General features: G+C 36.9%; 4 protein-coding genes across 4 annotated transcripts; 2 read left to right on the top strand and 2 right to left on the bottom strand.

Moving 5' to 3' along the window:
- The first annotated feature begins 6,739 nt into the window (after nt 1–6,739).
- LOC140811214 (CASP-like protein 1C1) lies at nt 6,740–7,769 on the top strand. Its single transcript, XM_073169083.1, has 4 exons — nt 6,740–6,897; nt 6,984–7,034; nt 7,316–7,418; nt 7,536–7,769. Exons 1-4 carry the CDS (start codon nt 6,740–6,742, stop codon nt 7,767–7,769), a joined length of 546 nt encoding a protein of 181 aa, XP_073025184.1.
- Nucleotides 7,770–8,425: 656 nt separating this feature from the next.
- On the top strand, nt 8,426–11,449 carry LOC140811897 (uncharacterized). Its single transcript, XM_073170019.1, has 3 exons — nt 8,426–8,719; nt 9,370–9,660; nt 10,004–11,449. Exons 1-3 carry the CDS (start codon nt 8,564–8,566, stop codon nt 11,192–11,194), a joined length of 1,638 nt encoding a protein of 545 aa, XP_073026120.1. The 5' UTR covers nt 8,426–8,563; the 3' UTR covers nt 11,195–11,449.
- A 743-nt stretch (nt 11,450–12,192) lies between these two features.
- Nucleotides 12,193–12,858, bottom strand: LOC140811212 (uncharacterized). Its single transcript, XM_073169082.1, has one exon. The coding sequence runs from the start codon at nt 12,856–12,858 to the stop codon at nt 12,193–12,195; it is 666 nt and encodes a 221-aa protein (XP_073025183.1).
- A 3,832-nt stretch (nt 12,859–16,690) lies between these two features.
- LOC140811211 (uncharacterized protein At4g02000-like) lies at nt 16,691–17,458 on the bottom strand. The gene has a single exon (XM_073169081.1). It carries the CDS (start codon nt 17,456–17,458, stop codon nt 16,691–16,693), a length of 768 nt encoding a protein of 255 aa, XP_073025182.1.
- Nucleotides 17,459–18,541: the final 1,083 nt, after the last annotated feature.

The raw sequence follows: 18,541 nt of genomic DNA, 5'->3' as shown, positions 1-18,541 counted from the left end.
TTTAATGCTGTAAAATAATTAAACACATATTTTAGTAAAACCCTAGATTCCATGCAGTCAGGTTACGTCGTTCGAATTTTCTAAACCTTACAAGTCCTCCCCTTACATAGAATTTCGTCCTCGAAATTTAAAACGTACCGAATAACTCTGGATAGCGACTCCTTATCTCGGTCTCAGTCTCCCAAATAGCCTCCTCCTCGGAATAATTCAGCCACTTGACCTTGACCATCTGGATCACCTTGTTCGGAGCCTCCTCTCCTGCCTATGCAATATCTGAGTAGTTCTTTCCTCGAAAGACAGGTTCGGCATCACCGGAGAGGCGGGAAAGAATTTTTCCTTGAAAGCTTTGAGGGAAAACCGAGATGGCTACTGGATATTTTTGAAAAATCTGCTGATGGAATGAGGGAGGAGGCGGCCACTTGGTGTTATTAGGTTTAGGGTTTAGTTTATTAGGTTTAAGTCATAAAATAATACACTAATGGGCCCTTAATTAATATTTAAAGGTTTAAAAGTGTTTTTAGGTTCATTAAGCATTAAAATAAACCCATCAAGCCAAAAAACATTCCGGAAAAATATTTCGTTTTGGTACGTTTTAGAAAATATTGTCTGAACCCTCAAAAAGTCCCTCAATTCGCTAAATTTTACGTACCGGTTAAAAATATGACCAAAGCCCATTTTCGAAAATCACACTTAAATACACCCTCTATTAAATAATCAAAACTAATTATTCAATAAAAATATTTTTCCTGATTATCCCTGTTCTCCGTTACTCATTCGAGCGCGAATGCAACTTAAAAACCTAATGCTTGAAGCCTTAACAAACAATGAAATAAACACCTATCCATGCAATAATCATGCGTTCAATGCATAAAAATCATTTTAAACACATATTTTAAATAAAACCCTAGATTGCATGCTGTCAGGTTACGTAGTTCGAATTTCCTAGACCTTACAATAAATGTATGTATGTGTAAATTTTATGATAATAATATGATATATATATATCATGTTAATAATGTATGTATGTGTAAATTTTATGATAATAATATGATATATATATATATATATATATATATATATATATAGTGTTAATCATGTTTAAATAATTATGTATATCACATCACAATATTATAATAAGGTGTCAGAGACTTCTTTTATATAATATCATGCCATTATACAAATATTTATATATATATATATATATATATAAATATAATTATGCTATAACACAATAAAAATATAAACAGTGAAAAAATCACATCACGTTATCATAATAAGGTGTCATTGACTCCTTTTATACAATAACATGATATTATTCAAATATATATATATATATACAATAAAGAACAATAACACATTAAAATTAAAAATATATAAGCAATGTAATAATATAATCACATCACGTTATTATAATGAGGTGTCATGGACTCCTTTTATATAATAACATGATATTATATATTAAATATATACACAATAAAAATGAATAAATAGTAAAATAAATATTCTTACTTTTGAATATTGTTACCTTTTTCTTGTGTTTTGGAGCTTGGAAAAATATGAAGAACCGAACCTTCGAGTTTCGTGCTGATAACGTGTTAAAAGTAAAAATTTACGGTAAAAAGTAAAAATCTCAAACTCACAAGATATATTAAACAACACCTTTTTTATAAAATTTTCTCCATTCAATTATGTTTTTCTTCACAAATTGAGAGACATATTTATAGAATTTCTTTTGAAATAATCCAAAATAAATACATCATTACATACATCATCTGTAGAGCCCAAATTCAGTACACGTATAACTCACGCATTTATTTAATTGTTGAATATTTTATTTAAGTTTAAAATGATTTTAGTGATGCATGATTTATTTAAATTGCATTATTTTAACGTTTATATGATGCACGTTAAAATGTTTTCTCGAATTTCATGTTTCAGGCGATTATTCGATGTGGGACCGAGGAAAAGAGACCGATGACGATTTTGGCGATTTTTAATGTGGTATTTTATTTTAAGTTGAGGATGGGACAATTTAAATAAATTATATAGTTTTAGTATTTTAAAATCCTAATATATTGATTAGGTGATTTTTATGATGGTAACTTTTAAATATTTGCCAATTGTTCATTTTATTTCAAATCTAGAGGTGTTATTAAATTTTAGAGGAATGTTAAGATTTTAATTATTGTTAATGGGGTAATTAAGCAAATCAATTCTCCTAATTTTAGCCAAACGCACACACACACACATACCGATACACACACACACACACACATATTTCATCCCAACTTTTATTATTTTGAGAGGAGAAGGCTTAGGATTCTTAAGCCATCAGCATCCGCCCCCTCTCCTCTCCATCTTCCACCAAATTTTCGTGTAGTTTCTTCAAAGAAAATCGAGCCACCATCTTCCCAGATCAAGCCTCACTCCGTCTCCGCTTCGGTATCGCCGTATCGTGAGTTTTTCACATCAAAGACACGTATATTCTGTTATTTCTGCATCGATCTCGTCATATTATACATTGTGTCGTTATTTGTGCGTAAAAATACATGTGTGATGTGTAGAAGTTTGAGCAATTATGTCTATATCATTTTTGAAACCATTTTTAGATCTAAAATTACGTTTTTACTGTCTTTTTAAATACTGCGATTTTTCTGTCATGATTATGAGTAAACTTTCAACACAAAATTGTAGAACTTTTCGATACCTTCGATTTGACAGTAAATTCGAAATATTTGGATAAAAATTGAGTGAGTTATGAGGTTTTTCGTAGGACTGCTCAAACTGCGTTTTTAAAAAAACTATGATATTGATGCGTTCTTGAAGTTTATTTGTTGCAGGCTTCGTTGGGGAACGACGGGTGATCGTTGTTGCGTCTAGGTATGCTTAGTATGACGTTGGGTTGACATTTGAATTGTCGGTTAGTGTCGATAGGCACTTGAATACATTTGAAGTCGTAGGAAACGATTTGGTGTCAATTGCCAAGTTTTTGAATTGTACGTGTCATAGGGTGGACGTCATTGCTTTGGGTGTTTGTACGAATTTAAATTGATGTTATGGCATACTAGGATAGGTCTTGGGGTGTCGGTTCATGGTCCGTACAATCGAGTCTAGAATGATAAGCATTGCATGTATTGAATTTTCGTGGGTTTGCAAGTCGCGCAGGTACACGGACCCTGGCACGGGGTCCGTGCCTTTGTTTTCTTCTTGGTGTCATTCTTGCGAGCCGACGCGGACCCCCACACGGACTAGGGCACGGGGTCCGTGCCTTTGTTTTCTTTCACGGTGTCAATTTTGCGACCTTACACATACTCCTACACGGAACCTGGCACGGCGTCCGTGCCCTTCCTTCTTTTCGGTATTTCTTCTGCGCACCTACACGAACCCGTACACGGACCCAGGTACGGGGTCCATGTACTTTATGACTTTGGGAAAAATAGATTGTTTGCTTGGGAGTTTCATGTCTGGGTTTAGCACGATGGTTTAAATGAGGTCAATTCCCGAGTGTTTTAGAATGTCTTAAGTTATTTATGGAATTCGGTGGTGAGCATGTGCACCTACGTCTAAGTTACGCAAATTAAGTATTTTAAATTCATGTTAGTATGTGCAACATCGGCCCCAAACAAAATCCAACGAATCCCTCAACACCAAGTAAGTATGTTGACGTGCAAGAAAATATTTTCAAGTTTTTGAGGTATGCTAAATGTCTTGTGACCAATTTATGTATGGGGTTGGAAAGCGTTAAATCATGAACGGAGACCAACCCACCCCATTAAATTATGAACGGGTTTAGAACGAGATTGGAAAGCGTTAAATCATGAATGGGGACCAATCAGCCCGTTAAATTATGAACGGAGATATCATGTATGTGGCAGTGGATCTTCCCTGTCAGCCCAGTACTGTGGTTTAGTCTGATCAGGCGATTATGTTATGGGTCACTTGCTTTGAAACATGTCCTCTACACAAAATGATGAAATTATGTATGTTCAAGTATGTTCATGTATGCAAGCATGTTTAAGAAAAGTTTATGTTGATGACACGTCTAAGTATGTATGTACGTATGTTCAGGTTTTGATATGCAAGTTCAGGTTTGAAGTATGTATGTTCTATTTTAAAGTTGCATGTGGTTTTATTACTTATTACTTGTTACTTCCAGTTTATACGTGTTGAGTCTTTAGACTAACTAGACTTGATCGATGCAGGTGAGGATGTTTATGAGGAGACTGAAGGTGGGGACCAAGGGGCAGGCTTGGACTGAGCTGGAGGCTAAACCCCGAGGACCGCCATGTTATGAAAACATTCAATACTTTTGTCAAACTTTAAATTTCAAATCTTTTGTTGCAACAACTTGTGAGACATACAATTTATTTCTTTTATCGAATTTTGAATGTTCACGTTTTCATTAAGAAATTTTTTAATTTTTCCGCAAATTTTGAGTAGTATAAGTACGGTACATTACATCATCATACACTAATTTTCAATATTTACAACTCTCATTTTCAACATTCAATAATTTCAACTCTTATTTTCAACAGACCTCTCATTTTCCATTAATGAACAAAAACAAAAAAAAACTTCCTAATCAAATTAATAAATTGAAAAACAAGTTAGCACATCAACTAATATATTGCTCTGATACCAACGACGGAAATCTAACTCGAATATCGTATATGATTATCAAATAAATTCATAATTTGATTCAGGATCTTTGTAATTGATTTACTAATAACATTTGTTCCGGAGATAACAATACTCTTCGATGATCCGATAGCGATCACGAGTGGAAATGAATCAAATTTTGCACAATCCAAATGCTTAATAATTGTGATACGATTTGTGTGCAATCAAAATGAATGTCTCGGCCACTTCATCTCTTTGTGTTGATAATTATTTTAATTAATCTAAAGATTTTATTAGACAATAACCACTCCCTCCAATAAATTCAAATTACTAATTTGAATTGTTTGGGTCAGGTCAGGTCGGGTTTCATGGGTGACCCATTACCATTAACCCATATATATAAATTCTTACAAAAGCAAATGAAAAGGCTTCCAATTTTCTAATAAGAAGCAACATCAAATGGACAGTTTAAAGATGTTTTTTGATAAGTTCAATACGTTCAAGAAGAACACGAGAGAGAACTCTCAAATTGGAAACAAAATCACAATTTTATTCATAATAATGTACAATCTCTCTATTCTAGTGTGTGTGTGTATATATATATATATATAGTTATACTATTCTATATTATTATATTATATTATTAAGTTTGAGACATTTATAATAGCTAACTTTTGATATCATGGTCTGTTTTAATAATTTTACATATTAATAAAATGTTAAAACTTTAGTGTAAGTTATATATATATATATATATATATATATATATATATATATATATATAGTTATTTACTTATTTACACCCCGTTTGGTTCGAGGGATTAGGAGTGATAGACTAATTTATCCTGCCTAATCAAGTGTTTGGTTCAATTTTAAATAAACCTACCTTATCCCTCCTAGGTATGATTAGGTTATATTAGGTAGGTTAAAATAATAACTCCTCACCCCCTAGGATTATTTATCCCACTCTTAATACCTCCTATTTTTCCGATTTTACCCTTCTCCTAAATTCAAACTCACCACCATTTCCCGCCACCGACCGCCGCCGGGTAACCACAGACGGACCGCCGACCGCGGCGAGCACCGGCCGACCAGCGACGATTGTTTTCTCAAAACCGTCGCTATGAGCGACGGTTTTTGAGAATCCGTCGGTAAGTTTCCGGCAGCCGTTTCCGGCCGTCTCACCTGCTGACCTTTTCCAATCGACCATTTCCGCCGGCCGCCGGCCGCCACTGTCGCCGTCGCGAAGGGGAAGGACAATTTCGTCTTTTCATCAAAAAATTCAAAATTATCCTACACTTAAAAATCTTACCAAACATAATATTATTTTACATCATATATTACAATTCTATCACAATCATTTTCTTTATCATTTACATACTAATCATTAGTTTATCATATCCTTCTAACCAAACGCAGCCTTAAAATAAGGTTTAGACTGCAGCAGAACGAAAATGGCTGAGTATATCCAAGGCGCGAGATTGAGGTTCAATCCCGAAAGAGCGTGTTCAAATCCCTTCATAATGGGCCCTGCTTTTGCCCAATTCCCTATTTTTACCCCACACTTTCTTTTCCTTTTATAAAAATAAAAATATACACTTTCCTTCCCATCCAAAGAAACTTACTTCGCTAAATCTTGTGTCCCAGTTAATCAAATCCCAAATTTCCAATTCACAATTTAGTATTTATTATTCCTTTCATTAGACCAATTTATCTATAAATAAAAAAAACTTGGTTAATATAAAAATATTTAATATCTGATTCAAAATTTGTTATATTTTGTAGTATAATTCTTCGCTAATCCGAGGTTTCATCCGAGTATTCCTATCAAGGTTAGAAGACACCTTGTGATCTCTCTTATTTGTTTTATAATTAATTTAGTTTAGAAAGCTTATTATTTCATTCGTATTGGGGTTTCTTATAAAAATACTTCTATTTTTTTTTTTTGCATAGTCTCTTAAATTATTTTTTGTGCAAATATCTTCACACTTACGATCATAATATTAAAACTGAAAATCAAACAAATAATGTTAAAGGTTGAAAATATTATATGCCAAATATTAGTTAAAGGAAGATTAAATATATTTTTTTCCAGGGGAAGCTTTAAAAATTGTTATTAATGGGAGGAAACAAGCCAATATTGACCATAATAATGAGAGGAACAGCGGTGGTGTCGCTTTTGGTTGCAGCCATTGTGATGTTTGTAAGCTACCAAAAAGTTCAGGCAGAAGAATCCTATATTTTCGAAGCCAAATATTACCATTGGAATGGATTCATGTGAGTATTTTTTATGTATAATATTTTTTCCTACTGATTATTTAATCAAATCTGTTACTTATAATGTTTTTTTTTTTGGTTGGTAGATGTATAACTGTTGAAAATATGACATTTGTTCCATCAATAAACTATATCATGTTAATTATGGATAATTAAAGTCAATTTCGATTTAATCTCGCCATAAATAAGTGGACATTTGGGTCTTTGATATTATCATGTGCGTAGTGCCCCAACATGTAGGATGTAATCAACCCTGTTTTGGGTAGTTTGGCATTGCTCAAAATTTTATATTACATATAAAATTTTTGATTAAAAATATATGTCTCTTTTTTAGGCAATAAACAGTGGATTAGTTCGAGGTGATGATTAATTATTTATGAAAGGATCATCAAATTTGAAGTATTTGATTTTTATGCAGGTTTTATGCAGTCATAAGTAGCATAGGATGCATTTACAATCTTGGAATTTTATTCATTCCATCTGGTAGTCAACTCTGGAAAACAATAATCCTTCTAGACGTGGTACGTCATTAGAATTGCTTGTCCAATTCTCACCTACCAATCTCTTTCATCTCTCGTTTTTGTGATTTGAAATTTCAATTCTCTCTCATTTTGTTTTTCTTGGAAATACATGTATAGATTTTGAATATCCTCGTTGGTGCCACGAGCCTTGGAGCTGCATGGCAAACATATTTCCTAGTAAAAGATGGCAGCATTTATGTGGGATGGGCACCTCTCTGTGGTGTGGTTCCTCATTTTTGCAGCAAAATATTGGCATCTCTTATTACAAGCACCTTAGGATACTCATTCACCTTCGCGCTTCTCATGTGTACTCTTCATGTTGGGGTAGATCCTTTTCTTGTGGATGGTTAATCCAAGTTAAGTTGAAGTTAGTACACTTTTTTATATGTATTTTAACACGATGAAATATTGAATTTGCAGTTGGTTTTTTGGGTTTGTTTGAATAGATCTCTGCGATTTGCTTATCTTATTTGGTTTTAATGAAATACGTCTCTTTTTGAACTATAATAGGCAAAAATTTGTGTGAGACTGCCTCACGGACCGTATTTTGTGAGACTGATCTCTTATTTGGGTCAACCATGAAAAAAATATTACTTTTTATGCTAAGTGTATTACTTTTTATCGTGAATATCGGTAGGATTGACTTGCCTCACAGATAAAGATTCGTGAGATAACAATCATGTACGAGTAAATCAAATCATAATAATAATATATTGGATTTTGAATTATTCTAGATCTAGATACAATATGTTTTTTTAGAATCAGAATTTAAACAAAAAGTTATCTACAAATTTTTAAATATAAGAATGAACAAATTGTTAATGCTTAAAATTAGTCCACTAATAAAAAAAATTTAACAAATGACTTGTTTTCTTTTTCACCGAAATAAACTAATATAAAATAAGATGGCTCATTTCAATCCATAAACTCTTTGACGAGAGAGATATCGTGCAACGACTTTTGCACCTCAAAAACGTTTTCGCCCTCATTCCAAACGTGTGGCATAAAGTTCAGTCAGCCAAACAGATCCTTACCCAAACCCTCGTTTTCAAATCCTCTGAGCTAAGCAAAAGCGAACCCATTAATATCAGTTTTCTTCCACAAGAATCTCTACGTGCGGAATTTCTCTACCATTTTCAGCAGCTATGGCTTCTGGGTCATCGGGCCGGGGAGGAAATTCGGGCTCAAAAGGATTCGATTTCGCATCTGATGACATCCTCTGCTCCTACGAGGATTACGGTAATCAGGATGGGAATAATGGAACCCACTCCGATTCTTCGATCGGAACGAATTCCAATAAGGTAAACTTCTGTGGGATTGTCTTGTTATCTTGCTGTCAATTTCTTGGCGAAGGGGCTATTTGTTTCTTACTTGTTTCATCAATTTTTATTCTCCTGTTAGGGTTTTAACGTTTAGATTTAGGATTCATCTACATTAGGTGTTGACGTTTGTGTGTTTTATGGTTGATACAAATTAGGGTTTTGTTCAAGGAATCTTCTGAAATTAGCTACATCTCGTAGAACTGTTATTTATATTATTATTTTTTCGGTAGAACTGATTACGTTCTGTTAAAGATGGTTGTTTTGCACAGAGGAGTTATTTCATCATGCGTAGGTTTTACTTGGTTGAATAATGTGAACAAGTCTGCCTTGGTATTCCGTGTTTTAAATTTACTTGATGTAAAAGTTTTATGGTCATGCAACTAAGAAAGTTGTTATGGTTTGACCCTAAGTGATGGATTAGCAACGAGAAAAAGATGAGAAATGAGTTCATCAGCATAGATATGACAGTGCTTTGGTGCCACTTACTTGGATTTCATGTAAAATTATTTCAACTGTCGTGCTTTTGGCCATTTATTGTATACTAGTTTGTCGATTTGTTATGAATCACTGATTTTAAACTGTTTACAAAAGATATACTTTGTGACGAGTCTCTACTCAAAATTAAGCAGGAGTTTCACAAAAGCAGAATGGCTAGGACACCTGTGTATCCTACTACGACTTATAGTCCACCTGAAGAATCTTCATTTAATCAAGATGTTGTCTTGTCTGTCGAGAAGACCGTGAAGAAACACACTGATGATCTCATGAGATTCCTCGAGGGAATTAGTTCGAGGCTGTCTCAGTTGGAATTGTATTGTTATAATCTTGACAAATCTATTGGAGAAATGCGCACCGACCTAGTTCGTGATCATGAAGAGTCAGAGTTGAAGCTGAAGTCTCTAGAAAAGAACATGCAAGAGGTCTGTTTCTTAATCTGCGTGCATTGCTATAATGCATCTCGACATATATTAAACATGATGCGAGTCTTCCATATGTTGAGGTTGGTGTGATATGTGAATAGTATATTCTGGAAATTTGGAGAACTTCTAGGATAGGATTCTTTGCTAAATGATAGGAATTATGGTGCATCAGTACAGTGCAGATTATGTTCTTTTTCATATGTTTTGACCCACTAAATTATACCTTTATAGTTTTGGCTCCTATTTTATTTACATTTTCATACTTAGTGTCAACCTTGTGATGAACATTGTTCACTATTACTCTGTTAATTTTAATGAAGTATTTATTTTGTTTTACATGTAGGTTCACAGGTCTGTGCAGATCTTAAGGGATAAACAGGAACTGGCTGATACGCAGAAGGAGCTAGCTAAACTTCAGCTTGCACAGAAGGATTCTACTTCAGCTGCACGTAACGAAGAGAAACCTTCTCCTCTTGCTTCTGAAGAAAAGAAAAATGAGAACTCATCTGATGTCAAAAGTATGCAATTGGCCCTTGTACCACACCAAGTGATTCCTCCACCGTCTCTCCCTGCCCGACCAGTCGAGTATCAGCAGCCATCTATGGCACCTCCATCTATGCCTTCCCAAACTATGCCACAATCACAAGGACAAGCTTATTACTTACCTCCACAAATGAATAATCAACCTGTCCCATCTCATCCATCTCAGACTCAATATATACCCGCACAAGCTCAACTTCAAGATTTCTCTAGGATGTCACCACAGCCAACACAATCTCAGGTTAACCAGGGGCCCCAGGTTCAGTCATTAGCTCCATATCAGCAGCAGTGGCCACAGCCACAGCCACAGCCACAGCCACAGCAACAGCAGCAACAACAGCCACAGCATGTTCAACCACCCCAACAACCAGTTATGCAAACACAGATTAGGTCCTCTTCTCCAGCAATTTACTCATCCTACCTACCTAATCAATCAAATCAGTCTCCTGCAGATATGATTCCCAATAATATGCCAGTGCAAATGTCGTACGCTGGTGCAACTCAACCTGGTTCAGTTGGTCCTGATGCATTACCATATGGTTACGGTGCTGCTGGCAGACCAATTCAACCACAGCCTTCATCTCAAAATCTCAAGACTGGTTATGTTTCTCAATCAGGAGATGTATTCATGAATAGTGGGTCTCGCCCCGCACTTCCCCCTGGAGCTCCTTATATGATGTTTGATGGTGAAGGAGGAAGGGCGCATCATGCTCTCCCACAGCCTCATTTTCAGCAAGGTGCTTATCCTCCTTCCAGTATCCCTCTGAATGCACAGCGCATTCCTGGTACTAACATGGTTGTCCCTCAGTCCACACGCAATCATCCTTACAACGAGTTGATCGAGAAATTGGTTAGCATGGGCTATAGGGGCGATCATGTCGTCGGTGTCATTCAAAGGCTGGAAGAGAGTGGTCAGCCTGTTGATTTCAATGCTGTACTCGACAGGCTGAATGGGCACTCTTCTGGAGGTTCTCAGAGAGGATGGTCCGGTTAAAACATCTTAGAATTCACTTGATCACAAGTACTATTTCTGTGTTTTCTGTTTTTGTGAAATGAATAAAGGATGACCATGTATGCGTTGTTTTGGTATATATATTACAGGGATACCGAGATTTGTTTTAGTTATGTAATCTCGTACCCGAAGTTAGTACTGGTTGTATTACATGCTTTGATGCATTGCGCTATGTAAAGACTAATTTGGATGTATTGCTTGGAGTTTTAGTGGTTCTCATTTGATCCCCAAGTTTGATGTAATTTTGTTCAGAAGCTGTTTTTATTTTCACCACCTATTGTTTTTACTGCCCCCAAGAAATTCACACTAAAGATCACTTGTGAGTTCTTTCAGCTTTGTGGTGTTTTTCCAACTGCAAAATGCCACAAGGAAGACGTAATCCAAGAATCCTTGGGACCATGAGAAAGTTGAACAGCAGACCAAATTGTTACTTGTAGATGAGCGGAAGCCTGAAAGGTCGATCATTGGAAGAGAAGAAGAAATCGGCCATCCCGATAAGGTGATCCTCTTACTCGTCATTCGCTGCGTCTCTATCTTTATCTGTTTTTGCGAAGACGCAACCTTCATCCACGTTGCGACGCAACCGGTACAAATCATTTGCAGTCGTTAACCATTACTCCATTAGCAGCTCAAACAGGTTGAAGACGGAGAGTCCCAAAATCTAGACAAGGGTTAACCATTATTAATTGTTGATTTAAATAAAAGAAATATTTATTTTATTGTTTCATGCTATTTTGCAAAAAATGAATATCTATATAAAAAATATCCATAATATATTATTGTTATTATGATTTGAGCGCTCTAATTCATAATCAGATTATTAATTACCTAACTTTATTTGTGAACAAGAAGGGTTGATCAACATGTAATGATTATGTCGATGAGCTATTCAAATCTTTTGGGTAAACACAGTTCCACATTTCAATAGTGCAGTTTCGAGTTTTTTTTTTTTTTTTTTTGAACGGAAATCAACAATTTTATTACGAAACAAGAGAATTACAATCTTCATTCAAAACATCAAGGATAAAATCTGGAGGAGTAATCCAGATCGAAGGACGAGCATAGAAACAAGATGCCCTAGCAAGATTGTGGGCGACCTTATTTGCTTGTCTACGAGCGAAACTGACCCTGAACGATGGTCTTTGACGAATTACTTTACGACACTCTGAGATGATTGCACCAAATTCTGAGATATCTTCTTTTTCCGTGCTGATTGCCTCAACAACTATTTTAGAGTCTGACTCGACGATTACCTCTTGAACATCCATGCCTTCTATCCAACTCAGTGCTTCCTTGAACGCCATTGCCTCTGCATTTTTAATTCCTACGCTTCCAGAGAAACAATTAGTTTTTGCTGAGATAAATAGTCCGTATGAGTCTCGAAGGACCATTCCCACCCCGATTGTCCTTGAATCATTCTGTATCGAAGCATCGACGTTGCATTTTAGTGCATGAGCTAGGGGTTTTTTCCAGGTAACGCTCTCCCCATCCTGCTGGATTGTTCTTTCTTGAGTTTCTACAATGTTGCGAACCGCTCTCCAATCCATCAAGTGTTGAACAGCTGAGCTTACCACAGATTCGGCTGGTTTGACAGTATGGTTCCAAAGCTTGTCGTTTCGTGCCCTCCAAATGCCCCATAATACCATTGCTATGTTTTCAAGAGTGCTGGCGTCAACCTTCTGAAAAAGTTTGAACAGCCAACAAATCCATCTACAACGTTGGATAAAGAGATCATTTGGTTCCAAGTACCAAGCACTTCCCAGCAAGCTTTTGCTAGTGGACAGAAAATGAATTGATGCAATGAATTCTCCCATTCATTTCCACACGTTGCACAGGAGATGGGAACCAGAATTTGTTTCTTTTGGAGGTTTCCACGGTTAGGTAGGATATCCCTCGCGGCACGCCACAAAAAGACCTTCACTTTTGGAGGTATTTTCAGGTTCCATAGCTTTTTCCAGTCCCCCGAGTCCCCATTACTTTCTCCCACATCGAATAGTTCTTGTGCGCTTTTGTAACCGGACCGAACCGTATATTTTCCATTACTCCCATGGTGCCAAATAAGTTTGTCTCCTCCTATGTTTGTGTGTACATGGATATTCAGAATCTTTTGTACATCTTGGCTCTCAAATAGGTCGTACAGCAGCTCGTGATCCCACTGAGTAGTGTAAGGGATGAATAAATCACTAACCTTCAGTGAGTAGAGCTCTGTACTAGGAGGTGATGATATGTAGAAATTTCTTGGGTCACGAAGCCAGGGATCTCTCCAGACGCTGATATTGTTCCCATTACCAATTCTCCAACGAATTCCTCTTCTTAGAATGACTCTTGAACTCCACAAACTTCGCCATATGAAGCTCGGATTGTGACCCAGATTTGCATCCAGAAAATTCGAGTTGGCGAAATATTTGGATTTTAAGACTCTGGCCATGAGGGATTGTGGCTTAGCAATGAGATTCCATGCTTGTTTACCGAGCATTGCCAAGTTAAAATAATGCAGATTTCTGAACCCCATACCCCCATTTAACTTCCTAGCGCATAGGCGACCCCAACTTATCCATTTGATGCCTCTATTACCACTTGAATTTGAACCCCACCAGAATGAGTTCATCATGCGCTGCAGCTCCTCTGTGGTTGATTTCGGCAGTAGAAACACATTCATGCAGTAAGATGGTAAAGCTTGGGCGACTGCTTTAATTAGAATTTCTCTCCCTGCTTTCGAAAGGAATTTGCCTCGCCAACCCTGAAATTTCTTCCAAAGTTTTCCTTTCAGATAGTTAAAGATGTCTTTTTTCTTTTTGCCAATCAGAGAAGGAAGTCCCAGGTAGTTTCCGGACCGCAGATCGTTTGTGATTCCTATATTTCTGGCTAGTAGCTCCTTTTGGACCGGCTCCAGATTACCACTGAACATAATCCCAGATTTCATGAAGTTTATCGCCTGGCCTGAGGCTTCCTCATAGTCTCGTAACACCCGTTTAACCGCCTCACATTCCTCCGCTTTTGCTTTACAGAATAGGAGACTGTCATCGGCAAATAATAGATGAGAAATAGTTGGCCCACTTCTGCTAATACGGCAGCCTTGAATATGTCCTTGTCTCTCGGCATCAAAGATCATAGATGACAAGCCATGAGCACAGATGATGAAGAGATAGGGTGATAACGGACAGCCTTGGCGCAAACCGCGATGGGGTTTGATTGGTCCTACAACTCTGTCATTTACCAGGATGGAGTATGAGACAGTTGTAATACATAGCATAAGTAGGTCTACCCACTGTTTGTGAAAGCCAATCTTCAACATCATTTTTTCCAAGAAGTCCCAGCTTAGCCGATCATAAGCCTTGCTAACATCAAGTTTTAAAGCCATGTAACCTTCCTTTCCTCTTGTCTGTCGTTTTAGGTTGTGAATAATTTCAAATGCTACCACAACATTATCCATTATGGATCTTCCCGGAACAAAAGCAGATTGGAATTCTGAAATTATTCTGTCCAGCAACGGTTTCATACGGTTAGCCAGGACCTTTGCAAAGATTTTATAGAGCACATTACACAGGGAGATGGGCCTCAAGTCCTTCATATTGGTTGGGTCTGCACATTTTGGAATAAGCACTATATGTGTATCATTCAATTGATCTGGAAATGCTATTGTACTTCTCCATCTGTTTAAATCCTGATAAACATCCTGTCCAACCATGCTCCAGAATTTGTTGAAAAATGCTGGGTTAAAACCATCAGGACCTGGTGATTTATCTCCATTCATTTGTGAAACGGCGGCTTTAACTTCTTCAAGCTGAAAGGGTTTCAGGAGCTCATTGTTGTCTACTGTGGTAACCACTGGTTCCACTGTTGATGTGACCAGGTCACAATTTGCCATGATAGGAGAGTACAAATCTGCAAAGTATTTCTTGGCGATGTCACATAAATCATCGATATGCTCGGAGGTATTGCCATTCTCATCAGTCAGTTTTTTTATTTTGTTCACTTCTCGACGAGTTGTAGCTGTTTTGTGAAAAAATTTGGAGTTCATATCACCATCCTTTAACCAGTAAGCTTTCGCACGCTGTTTCCAAAATATCTCTTCCTGTGATAATAGTTCGATAAGTTCTGAATTTAGCTCTTGAGCTCGATGCACTGATGCAGGGTCTATTCTCGATCGAATATTTTCTATTTCTTTCTGGCATCGATCAATGTTATTCCGAAACTTTCTTGAAACACTTCTACCCCATCTTTGCAGATTAATAGCTACGTTCTGTAATTTATCAATGAGGAGGGTGATCGAGGAGTTTTCCCAGCTGTCTCGAACTACATCAGAGAGTCCCGGTTCGCGGAACCATTTGTTTTCGAAGCGGAATCCCTTTCTTTTTCCATTGTGGACTTTAATATCTGTAGTAAGTAGGATCGGAGAATGGTCGGAGAATGGTGCTGTGCAGTTGGATAGGTTGCCTTGGGGGAATATTGTGGCCCAAGTTGTAGTAACAAGTGCCCTGTCAATTCTTTCTTCAATAGCGTTCTTGGTCCCCTTGCTTTTTGCCCAAGTGTAAGGATACCCATTCAAGTTTAAATCAATCAACCCGCATGTTGCCACTACCTCACGGAAACCATTAATGAGCCATGAGGGGTGGTCGACCCATCCTCTTTTATCCTCAGGGCTGAGCATGTCATTAAAGTCTCCTATGCAGCACCAAGGTTGGCTGGATTGGTTGTGAAGTCTGTGGATTAGATTCCATGAATCCCTTCTTCGTCGTCTCTCAGGATAGCCATAAAAACCCGTGAGTTTCCAGGTTGGTTTATCATCTTCTTTGATTTCGGCGTTGATATGATTTGCAGAGAAATCTTGTATACTACATAGATCCTTGTGGCGCCATAAGAGAGCCAATCCCCCACTACGACCAGTTCTGTCGACAGCAAATGCTCCAACAAATCCAAGCTTTACTCTTAATTCTTCTATTCTAGCTGAATATACCAATGTTTCAGAGAGAAACAAAATCTCGGCTTTGTGAGTTTTGATCAACTCACGTAGTACTGGAATTGCGCGAGGCTGGCCGAGCCCTCGGCAATTCCAACTTAGGATCTTCATGGTTCCTGGCAGGCCTGGGAACCAGGGCCTGCCAATAAAAAATGTCGGATTGGGCTATCAATCTCGGTGGTATGTGTATTAGGATTCTTTCCCACAAGCATATTCGGGGGTGTGGTTTGGCCCTCTGAAGAGTAATTTACTCTGGTACGTTTCCTGTTATTTAGCAATGCCACCTCATTCCCATCAGCTTCCCCATCTTGGCTTCCTAGATTGGTGCTTTCACAAAGGCTGATTTTAAGGGTCCGGCTCCCCTGATTGGGCTCCTTAACTGAATTTGAGTGATTTTCGGAAATTTGTTTGCCCTCTCCGGATAGTTTGTTACTCTGATTTGCCAATTCCTGATTTGTCGCGTCTGCATTGTGATCCCCTGTTGGTGTTCCATTGGGTGTATCGGGGTTTCCGGTAGGTCAATCATCACGCAGCCATTTGTTCTCGCTGGAACTGATCATTCTCCTATCTTGTGCTCGAATCCAGGGGCCCCAGTTACGATTTCCATCATCATTCGTCATGGTGAAAAGTTTCTCACAGAATTTTTCTGTGTGACCAAGGCAGCCACAAAGAAAACAGAAGGACCCGAGCTTTTCGTATTTAAAATTTGCTAAGAAACTCTCCCCATTTGACTTTCGAATTTTCTTGCAGCGTTTGAGTGGGTTCCCGACGTCGAGAGCTACTCGAATACGCATATAAGGCCTCCAGGAGCCTTTATTATTATGACTGTCATACTCCAAGAAAGTCCCCATAAAGGAGCCCAACTGTTTGCCCACAGCTTCAGACATATAACCAATTGGTAGATCATGAATTTGAATCCAGAAATTGAGATGAGTAAGTGGGACCTGTAATGGTTGTTCTTCTTGTTTCAGATGGTGGAGAATGAGAAAGTTGTTGTCAAAAGTCCATGGTCCCCTTTCCAGTATCCTTCGCATATCAATTCTGTGGTAGAATTGGAAAATGAATCTTTTAAATCCAATGTCTCGGATAGTGACACCTTTCCCTGGCCTCCAGATAGCGGATATACGTTGCTTCATAATTTTTGGATTAATTGGTCTTTCCGTCAAGAATGTGCCCACTAAGCATAATTCAGCGACCTCGTCTGTCGCGTTTAGGGTGTCCGGAGTAAAGCTGATTTCATCACCTTCGTCGTCGAGTAGGGTTAAACCATCCATCTGTGCTTCCATGGTGACAGTGGTCTCGTGAAAATAAACTTACGCTCTCAACAAGGAGAGAAAAAACTCGAAGCTCTCAACAAGGGTTGATCAACATGTAATGATTATGTCGATGAGCTATTCAAATCTTTTGGGTAAACACAGTTCCACATTTCAATAGTGCAGTTTCGAGTATTTTTAGTGGAGTAACATTGGAATTAACAAATTAGGTAAATAATCTTCATAAAATGTGAAGGATACTCTTGACTAATATTAATTATTAATTCTCATAAATTAATTAAATAATAAAAATGTTTATTATTTAAGATGACATTTTTATATTTGTAATTTGAATATAAATAAAAATTAATTAGGAAAAGAGAGAGAGATGCACTTATTGTTTTAAATAGTTTGAAATCAAATATTATATATTTTATAATTGTTTGGAAGTCAAATAATTTCAAATTACAAATAGATTTGATTTTCTAATTCAAATCTAAGGGTGGTATATTCAATGTAGAAAATTTATTGACTTTTAATAACTTTTGTATATTTTAAAAGTCTAGATATATTCAATTAAGACTTTTGCATACTCTATAGAAATCTAGAGGTATTCAAAATAGACTTTCATAGGGTTTTAAAAAGTCAAGTGTTATTCAACATTGACTTTTTGAAACTCTATAAAAGTCTAGAGGTATTCAAATTTTCAATAACTTTTAATAACTTCATGAAATTCATTAATATACAAACATTAAAGCCTAAAGTACAACTATAAATTGTCAAAAATTGTATTAGATTCAACCCAAAGATTTGGATTGATTTTTAAAACTTCTAACTCGTACACAACCTATTTATTTTACCTTCTGTCGCTTCACATCACCTCTCTTCTTATCTTCTCTCCTCTCATCTATCTCTATCACTCCACTACAAGAAAAATACAAATCACCAACACTCATACGACAACGGTTTTTATTAAAACCGTTGTCTTTTTTTTTTTCAAACAACGGTTTTAACAAAAATTGTTGTCGTAGCTTAAAAAAACCCGCTTATAGACAACGATTTTTTAAACACCGTTGTCTTTGATGTGTCTACGACAACGGTTTTTAAAAACTGTTG

This window comes from Primulina eburnea, chromosome 14 (assembly GCF_022965805.1).
Source record: "Primulina eburnea isolate SZY01 chromosome 14, ASM2296580v1, whole genome shotgun sequence".
In the NCBI taxonomy this organism is placed as follows: Eukaryota; Viridiplantae; Streptophyta; class Magnoliopsida; order Lamiales; family Gesneriaceae; genus Primulina; species Primulina eburnea.
This window is presented reverse-complemented; position numbering and strand designations above follow the sequence as displayed.

Coding starts and splice junctions, on each gene's coding strand:
- LOC140811214 (XM_073169083.1), top strand. CDS start 6,740: ATGGGAGGAAACAAGCCAATATTGACCATAATAATGAGAGGAACAGCG. Junction 6,898..6,983: donor TACCATTGGAATGGATTCAT/GTGAGTATTTTT, acceptor TTTGGTTGGTAG/ATGTATAACTGTTGAAAATA. Junction 7,419..7,535: donor CAATAATCCTTCTAGACGTG/GTACGTCATTAG, acceptor ATACATGTATAG/ATTTTGAATATCCTCGTTGG.
- LOC140811897 (XM_073170019.1), top strand. CDS start 8,564: ATGGCTTCTGGGTCATCGGGCCGGGGAGGAAATTCGGGCTCAAAAGGA. Junction 8,720..9,369: donor TCGGAACGAATTCCAATAAG/GTAAACTTCTGT, acceptor AAAATTAAGCAG/GAGTTTCACAAAAGCAGAAT. Junction 9,661..10,003: donor TAGAAAAGAACATGCAAGAG/GTCTGTTTCTTA, acceptor TTTTACATGTAG/GTTCACAGGTCTGTGCAGAT.
- LOC140811212 (XM_073169082.1), bottom strand. CDS start 12,858: ATGGTATTATGGGGCATTTGGAGGGCACGAAACGACAAGCTTTGGAAC.
- LOC140811211 (XM_073169081.1), bottom strand. CDS start 17,458: ATGGAAGCACAGATGGATGGTTTAACCCTACTCGACGACGAAGGTGAT.